The sequence below is a fragment of the Cryptomeria japonica genome, chromosome 10 (genome assembly GCF_030272615.1).
Source record: "Cryptomeria japonica chromosome 10, Sugi_1.0, whole genome shotgun sequence".
NCBI classification, from domain to species: Eukaryota; Viridiplantae; Streptophyta; class Pinopsida; order Cupressales; family Cupressaceae; genus Cryptomeria; species Cryptomeria japonica.
Genome location: NC_081414.1, coordinates 301,401,406 through 301,411,163, shown reverse-complemented (window position 1 = coordinate 301,411,163; position 9,758 = coordinate 301,401,406). Strand labels below are relative to the sequence as shown.

General features: G+C 36.6%; 1 protein-coding gene across 1 annotated transcript; it reads left to right on the top strand.

Annotated features, from left to right (window-relative positions):
- The first annotated feature begins 6,508 nt into the window (after positions 1-6,508).
- On the top strand, positions 6,509-8,004 carry LOC131858943 (UDP-glycosyltransferase 83A1-like). The gene is made up of 3 exons (XM_059212438.1): positions 6,509-6,992; positions 7,093-7,590; positions 7,745-8,004. The coding sequence occupies exons 1-3, from the start codon at positions 6,509-6,511 to the stop codon at positions 8,002-8,004; spliced, it is 1,242 nt and encodes a 413-aa protein (XP_059068421.1).
- The last annotated feature ends 1,754 nt before the right edge of the window (positions 8,005-9,758 follow it).

Sequence of the window (9,758 nt, the reverse complement as noted above, 5' to 3'; positions counted from 1 at the left end):
CATCCTTCTTCCATTACTAGTGTCTTCTCCTTCTGACATCTTAACTATCTCCTTCTTCCACCCTCAAGAACATTTAAGCCTCTAATACCACTTGATGCAGAGTGGGCAACAAGAAGGTAAGAAGACCCAAATCACCCTTTTAAGCCTTGAGAAGGCTTGTCTCAACCCACAACTAGGGTTCTACCCACACACAATATACTCAATCAACCACAACACTTTCTAAGGAGGGTTAGGGATATTTGACAACCTAGGACACTCATACCATGCCTTTCACCCAATTTTAGAGACTTCCTACTGCACTCGGGTCAAGGAACCCCCAATTAGGCCTATTCCTTGTAGTCCTGTCTGACCGGTATTTCTCAAATAATTCAAATTTATTTCAAATAACCCTAGGAATAAATTACATTTTGGAGTACCCTTTTGGAACTTACATCCAATTCCAAGAGATAGAGTTACTACCATGCTCCAAAACTCCTAAGCACCTACTGGGTTGGCAGACCTAATAGGCCTAATTAGGTCTATTTTCCAAAACAACTACTTAAGAATGAGGTTGCAGAATCTAAATCACCCCTTGGGGATTCTCCTCAGGTTTCTAATGAACCAAAACCACCTTTCAAACTGGTTCCCAAACTCTCCTTAGGTGTCTGTTCTCTCATTCCTCTTCAAGGCTAGGCTAAACACATGGTTTTTTTTAACCTAGGGTATGGTGGAAACCACACCAAAACTCACCCCTAGATTTCACCCCTTTGGAATAATAATGTACATACCCTCAACTTGCATTTTCCAAAGGGCTGATGAGTTCCTCAATAGGATTTGCAGGTTAGAGTCATATTTTTGGTGAAACCCTATGTACCAGTTCTTAGAGTGACAGTTTTTGATAAACTTCCTACAACTTGCTCCAGACTTCACCAATTCAAGTCAGACCACTTGCATTTGAACTTTCACTCACACCACAATCCAACCAATTTAAAATTTTATGCCAACCAATGCTCTATCAGATCGTATAGTACAGAAACCAGTAAAAATGGGTAAAATCTGAGTTTTTATTTATTCAAACCACCAACTTCTCACATTCATCATCCAAACAACTCAATGATGATCTCTAAGGAACAAATAGGCCTTCCCCAATAGCTACAACTGATTTTCAATTTGTTAAGGCCGTTGGAACTTCTTGGCCAATTGGTGGGGAAATGTTGCTTAGCAACTTTTATAACTTTTTACATCTTTTGACAACTTTTCAATTTTGACATTCCAAAGTCCCTAATGGACTTGTAGACCAATCCTAAGCCTAAAAAAAACTTAGGGAACAACTTAACAACATACCTCCTACCCTAGATGAACCCATGGTCAGAGTTGCTCACTAGGTTTATGAGTGACCTAGAGCCAACTGACCTTACAAGAGGTTCTTTTTTACATTCATAGGTTCCAAAGATCCACATTGATTCAAAACACCATTATAGGGTGTAGGACCATCTATCAACACACAAACAAAAAAAAAATCCAAAACCAAGAGGTGCCTTGCACCACCAGGGCCCCAAAGAACCCACCACCTCATCAAAAGAGAACAGATCTGCCACAACTGCACCATCTTCAACAACACCAAACACATAAACCTTTGGCCAAAAGAAAAAACATCTGCATCACACACCAAAAGAGCCCCCACACTACCCCCAATACCTCTTCCGCCTCCCAAGCTACAGATCGAATAGAAGGCCCTAGAGAAGAAGGGAAAAGCGGAGCTACGATGTTCCAAATACTTGTCCCAGTGCCAAAGAGGGAGAGAAGATCCTCCTGAAACAACCTCACCACCATCCGCATCCACAAACCCCACACACATACCATCCTTCCTAGTAGCAGAGGCCCTAAGGAAGATCCAGTCAATCCATGCAAAGAGGAACTGAGTAGAGCCGACAATCATGAGCGAGGAAGGAATGGAGAGTCCCAGTAAACCCCACCCAAAATAGACTTCAACCGCCATCCATCATCCTCGTCATCTCCATCACCGTCGTAAGCTGCAACATCGCCTGCAACACAATGGCCTCCCAAAACTCTAGTGCCACACCCCCACCTTTGGCTACTCCCGTTCAACATTTTTTCCAACCCTACAAAAGAGCTATTTGTTGTTATAAAAATGACACATTATTATATAAAATGCAACTTATATTCAACTTTAAATGATCATAAGAATTTTTGACAATCCTTCACATTTCATTGGAAAGTACAAGTTATTTATTGTGGCCACCTTTCATATCCATGATAGGATAAAATATTAATATGAAATAATCAAAATGCATAGACATAGTTATCCCGGTAGTTGTACACATAAAATAGTATTTTTTTCACTATGACAACAATATCTTGTTTAAATGATCACTTTATTTTATACATAACAAAGTTATATAGATAGTTATGACATTTTATATGAAACAAAATTGTACTTATTTCATTTCTTTTGTTTGTGAATGTATTTATGTTTTTTATATAACATTTATTAATTCTCATGTTATGGGTCTATCTTGACTAACATTTTGTTGTTTTTAATTTACTCGTGGACTAATTATTGATAATATATAGTATAAGTATGTTTGAAGACTAGATGTTACAACCACAAGTACTATATTAACAATTGGACCCCATGCAACTATTATCTTTTGTAATATGGAAACTGAAACAACAAATGTAAAAATTAAAAATGTGGAATGCTAAGTGAACAAAAAAAATTTGGATTAGAAGACTTCACATGACCGACTCTTGACTTGACCACTTAAATAGTCAATGCTTAAAGTGTACCAGTGATACCTACATGCGTCAGTACAAAATATTTAAGATATGATGAAATCATTACTCGACATAATGCAATACATGTTAGTGGCTGTAGATTCAATTAATTAATAAATACAGTGAAATGTACATCCTAAATGCTGCATAGAGATTAGTTGGAAACATAGAGCATAATGCAAGCTTGCAAGTTGCCCTTTTTCCTTCTTTCTCTTCTCCTTTTTGGGAATGTGAATCCCAAAGGTCACATGACTATTTACATTTTCCCAACTCTTGGTTTCACAGTTGAATGTGATTGTATAAGTGGCTGTGTGCAGTCCATGTATGATGTAGATTGAATAACAATTAATAAAGAGTTTTTCTCTTCTTAAGAGTGGATGTAGCCTTTATGCCGAATCACTATAAATTCATGTTTTGTGTTTTTGTTGTATTATTTTCTCTCTATTTATGTTAATTATATATTCTTTCTCTTCTTGTTTTAAATTAATAATTGATATCAAATTTTGGTGAGTGATTGAGTAGAGATGAAAGAAGATGACGAGGCTGATCTTATTATTGAAGAATTTATTGACAATTTAGATTTGACAAAGAGTGATGTTGTGCCTATAAAAATTTAAAGAATATGTCATGTACATTGGTGGGATGGCTGAAAAAATGAGGAGGATCCAACTGAAGAAGAGGACATTGAAGCAAATGAAGATGAACTTGAGGAAGATGAGATTGAGAACTAGGAGGACTATATAAAATTGTGAGGCTGAAGGAAGATAATCTATTTCTCATAGATAGATTGATATTTATGGAAGATGCAATGGGGAAGAATTTTATTTCAATGGCTCGTGAAGTTGAGAAAATTAGAGTAGAACTTACGAATTTAGAGCAGAGAGCTTGGGGTGGGCCATTCGGTTCAAAATTTGGTAATGAGGGTTTTGATAAATTGTCTCTTCAACCAAAGGATACAGAGCATAAATTAAACCACATAGGGTAGAGTGAGAGTGAGTCTGTTATAGATATGGAATTCGAGGTAGAAGCAAATTATTTATCCTTTAAATTCCAGGAGAAGCAAGAAGGTTAGAATCTCACGGTCGCCATGTTTTTGGAGGTGTTTGTGCATCTTGGGGAATTTACTATTGAATCCATTATGGAGTTTGACTCTTGAGATGAGGAGGATGCAATTTGGAGCACTACCAAGGAGGCACAAATTTATGGCCCTAGGAGGCTTGGCAATGATAATGAGAATGTTTCTATCGCTAAAGACAATGATTTTGATAGAGAAGTTGAATAAATTGGAAAGGTAGACGTGTTTGATGAGTTCAAAGAATTTAAAGAGAAAATAATTAGAGCCACAAAACATAATAAGAAGACAAGGGAGAATCTAATGCCCAATATTACTAATAGAATGCCCAATAGAAGAAGAAGAATAGCAACCCCTATTGCACCAAGAGAGGCAATGCAAAGAGAAACAAGGGTGACGACCATGGCAGGACTCAACCAAGCAAATTTGGACTCATACTGGCTTGTGAATTCTTTAGAGAAGCATTCCTGTGGTGAGGAGCTTTCTCGCTCCATTTGCCTCAACAATAACCTGGAAGAAACGAAGGTCCAAGTTGAGAAATTTATTGACTATGAGGAAGCTGTAGAAAATATATTCGCCATGTTGGAAGGTGGCATGAATGAGAGGGAAGAATTGCTACATGTGGTCAGTGATTTGGGTGTGGGCACTTATGTGGGGAAATTGGCTTCTCCTGCCAAGACTGCCATAAATAGACCTGCCATAGAAAGCAATCATTTTCGGGATTTTGTTTTGTATAGAGAAGAGGGCCAAGATGATTAACATATAAGCGTAATGAAAAGTGCTATAGAGCTTCATGCTGTTGAGAGTAATATAGCTGAAGTACAAAATAGTGATCACTGACTTCTCCAGAGGCTTGTTCACCGAGTTACGCTTAAGTTTGAGTGCAAGAAGTCACATGTTAATATCAACTTTATTGGCCATGTGGGCCTATGGAAAAAGCCCTGGTTGGGAACAATTTCCATACGGGAGTTGGAGTGATGTATGTAGCCCAACTTATGGAGTAGCTAATGACTCTCAGTTCTTGAGGCAACGGTCAAGGAACATGTTTTTGGAAGAGTGGGTTGTTCCTCTTAGTTTCATAAATGTTGTTTCCTAGATAACCATGGTTGTAGGACTGGTGTAGGGTAGAAGGATTCATGATGCGCGACTATTATTTTTTGACAAAATGCTTGAAGAAAATGTGTGAGTAGAAGCATAGGGAAAGTTTACAAGGCATTTGAGCAAAGGGGATATAATGAAACTATATTTATTTTTGATCTTGGAACATTTGATGTTTCAGTGTTCAAGGTTGGAGATGATGTGTTCAAGGCTTCTTCTCTAGATGGAGGAGTTTATTTTGTACCTTCTGAAAGAAGTGTTTCTGGTTGTGGTTTGATGGGCGAGTTTGTGTCTAAGAAATTAGTAAGAGAAGACGTTTTTGACTTTGATTTGATTTGGAGAAGATTAATCTAGATTGTTCTCAAACAAAGTTTGGTGAAGCTAAAATCTTGCTTGCTAGTTGTATTAGGAGTTTAGAAATGGAAGCAGGGATGTCACACTGCATGGTTGTACCGATTGGCCTTCACAAGGGAGATTGTTGGGAATGTGAAGCCCAATGGTCACATGACCATTCACATTTTCCCAACTCTTGGTCTCATAGCCGAGTGTGATAGTATAAACGGTTGTGTGCAGTCCATGTATGATGTAGATTGGATAACAATTAATAAAGAGTTTTTCCTTGCTTGAGAGTGGACATAAGTTTTATGGTGAAACACTATAAATTTGTGTCTTGTGTTTTTTGTTGTATTATTTTCTTTCTTTGTTTTGTGTTTATTATATGTTCTCTCTCTGCTTGTTTTAATTTAACACTCCTTCGATTTAAAATTTGAAACTGGAGAGTACAAGCAACACATTTGAAACTTGCTCCAACTGTATATTTAATATCAATTTTCAAAATTTAATAATCATGAATTATATTTCCTTTGTTCCTATATTCTTTAGTACTACCTAATCATCTCAGAGACAAGGTGGATTGTAATTTATTGATTGTAAGAATTCTGTATTTGGTAAAGATGACAAATATTGTTCATTTTCATGACGGAATAAATATATGCTTACCATAAATGGTTGGAGAGCATTCATAAACTCTAATGTTGGGATTATATGTTCTAATTATAAAATATAAACAATTTATCGTTACTCGCCTATGATTTAATACAATAAAGAATACAGAATCTAGGGGAGATCATCAAATTCAATCGATGACAAAATCCAATTATTTTTTAATAATGCCGGCCTATAGATATACCTGCTCCATCTCATGTTTCAATAAAATTCTTTTCCTTTTAACATTAATGCCAACTCAATTTACAGTATTATACTCCAATTACAACAATAATATTTTTTTAGCAGACTTATTATAAGTTTTGACATATATTGTATACATAACGTTAAACAAAAAAATCAGTGAAGTCCATTCGAACACTGTAGGTATTTAATATGCTGGTAAGGTAAAAGCGGAATGTTCGATATATGCAACAGCTATATGATATCGAGTAAGAGACAAAAGTTTTCAGGCGTGGGTACCTTCTCAAAATGATGTTTCATCCATTATATTTTGGCTAAGAAGATTATTACATCTTTGCTGTTCTGGAGAGGGGTGTAGAGCTCAGCTCAGCCATGGTTCCTCACGCTCTTCTCGTTGCTTTTCCTTTACAGGGTCACATTAATCCCATGATGCAGCTCGCCTGGAAGCTCATCTCTCATGGATTCCTTGTCAGTTTCCTCAACTCCGACAGCAATCATAACCGCATACTCAAAGCCAACACTCCAAATTCTTTGCATGATAACATCCGAATGATATCCGTTCCCTTTGAATTCCCTATTATGGATACTCTGGAAGGCATTGCAAATGGCATGGAGGCGTTGGGAAAGGACATGGGGCCTTCTGTAATTGATAGAGTAGTTCGGGAAATAAATGCCAGAAATGAAGAAAACAAGCTCACCTGTATAATTGCAGACGCCTGGATGTGCTTTGGCTTACAGTCGGTGGCTACGCTCCATAAAATTCCCCTCGCCGCTTTCCACACTGCTCTCGCTTCATTTTTCGCCATCTACTACTTTAGTCCCAGTCTGGTCTCGCTTGGCAGCCTTGCTTCGGATGGTAACATATAATAATACACTTTCAATCTATTTTAGTTTCTATTTCATGATGTAAATGACAAATTAAAACTTTTTTCATCTTTGTGGGTTTTGTGTTGAAGGAACTCCAAAGAAAGATAAAACAGTAAAATTTCATTCCTCCATGCCGGCGCTGCATTCGGGAGATCTTCCGTGGTTGTGGGCAGGCGAATACATGTTTAGAAAAGGGATTCGTATGGCAGAGGAAGTCAAACACATCAAATGGGTCCTCTTCAATTCATTCTTAGAGATCGAAGTTCCATTAGTCGAAACGTTGTCCAAAGAAGTGGGAGTGTATCCAATAGGTCCTCTAATTCCTCCCGAGTTTCTCCATAGCAGGACAAGCACGAAGGTCCTCCCAAGCTTCTGGAAAAATGACACAGAATGTTTACAGTGGTTAGATAAACACTGTGCCCACTCTGTGATATACATATCTTTTGGAAGTATTACAGTTCTGAGTGAAAAGCAAGTGGAAGAGCTTGCTATGGGAATGGACGCAAGCCGGAGACCATTTCTGTGGGTTTTGCGCCCCAATCTGATGAAAGGAAGCGAAGCTATTTTACCTGCAGATTTCTTGGAGCGTGAGAGATAGGGGTTGCATAGTTTCGTGGGCCCCACAGTTAGAGGTGTTATCTCATCCTTCCATAGCCTGTTTTGTGACTCACTGTGGATGGAACTCTGTGCAGGAAAGCATCACCATTGGCGTGCCCATGCTTTGTTGGCCTTATTTTGCAGACCAGTTTCTTAACCGCACGTATGTTATTGATGTGTGGAAATTGGGTTTACCATTAAATGCGAATAGCGAAGGAATTATAGAGAAGGGAGAGTTTGTAAAAGGCTTAGAGATTTTGCTGGAATCGGAACAAGGCCTTGAAATAAGAGAGGAAGCTAGAAAATTGAAGATAATTGCTAGGGATTTAGTCAAGGACGGGGGTTCCTCATGGAATAATTTTAATCTATTTGTCACCGCCATGAAGCGACAACCGAATGAATGACTTGCTTTTTGGAGCCATTGTTTTGTTTCAGGTCTTTCATTATCGTGCAGAGAGGGACCCTGTTTTGTTTCATTTTGTCTCTTGTGTCCTACTTCCACATAATAGGTTATGTCATCCATGCTGTTCCAAAAACGCTCTTTCTTGTTCAGCAACCTGTTGTAAAATCTAAACAATGTTGTGTTAAAGTCTATTTTATTAGAAATAGAACTTCACCATGTTTTCATTTTGCTAAACTCTTCAGGTAGATAGTGCAGGGTGTATTAATTAATAATACAATTGTGTTTTAATATTGTTGTTGGATTGAGTATTGTATATAGATATAGATGGTATAAAATAAAAAGTTTTTATTTTATAAATAATATAATTCAATGATAAGGCATGGAGAAACTTTAAATTTCAATTTTATTCAGTAATTCGATTTTCCATTTTTTTTAATATCAGTAATAAATTAAATGTTAAAACTTTAATGTTGAAAGCATAATCTTATAAGTTGTAGCAATATCAGATTCATCAAATTATAATGCAATAAATCATTCATATGTTGTAAAATAAAAAAAAATAATAATTAGATTTAAAAGTGATGCAAATGACTCTTTAAACTTAGGAGCTGACTGCCAGCACACATTTAGTTCTTTTGATTATGTTTAGTAGTAGATTTTAGTGAGTTAGACTGTTAGGTATCGTGACAACATGGATTCTAAAAATAGAGAGTTAGAGTCTGATGAGGAGTAATTATCTTTGAGAGAAATGAAAGGATATATTAGGTTGCAGATTTGTAACTTGAGGGAAGGAGGAAGATAGGAGAATTGGGCTTTTGAGTGATGAAAATATTTTCTCGGTTAATGGAAATATATCTTGTGTATTCTCTTTGCTATTTTCTAAGTGATCTTATTTGTACTCAATTAACCCCTTGTTAATAACATTATCTATCTATTTCCTTCTATAGTTGTTTTTTGTGAGTAATAATAAAGAATCTTGAATGTTTCTCAAGTTTCTGTCTTTGTGTATTGGAAAAGTTAGATTTAAAAGTTTTTGCTGAGCTAGGTGTCTGTATTAGTTTGATATCAGAGCAAATTTATCTTGAGCATGTGAGGCATTGTTCTATATAGCAGTTGTTTTCTCCGTGTTTCTCCATTTCTTGTGAAGCCATCCCTTTATTTTTTATACATATAATGCATAATTTATGAAAATGATGAAAGATTGGTTGTAAAAGAGGAATGTTAGCAGCTTTGTTCATTCCATTGAGGAGGATATAATATATGGGTTTTGGCCTTGGGTAGCAACTCATTATGTAATCTTTGTCATTGGTTTAAGCTTTATATTTCAAGTTTATCTATAGATGTTGCTGTTCTCAATAGTCTCCATTACTTGAAATTTAAGGTCTTGAATATCTCTGGTGACATGAGAACCCATAAAGTTGTATAGAGTTAGAGGAGTTTGAGTATAGCCAAATGGATGGGGAAGGAGAAAAAAAAATAGAGTAGAACCTTGAAAAATGTAATTAGCCTATGGAGTAAGGGAAAAATGACTATTTACATATTTAGACGAGGCCCCTAAGTGTCAAAGTTTTTGTCACAATTTAGAAGACATCCCATGTTGAGAGAAACCATAAAATCAATGTTTAAGAAGAACAAGGGAGATGCAAATTTTATGAGAAATGTTTATCACCTATCTAAACAAATAATGTAGTGTTGTGATGAGTTGCCTTATGGTAGAAGTGAGAGTTGATATGAAGCAAGGTGTATCTGTGTACT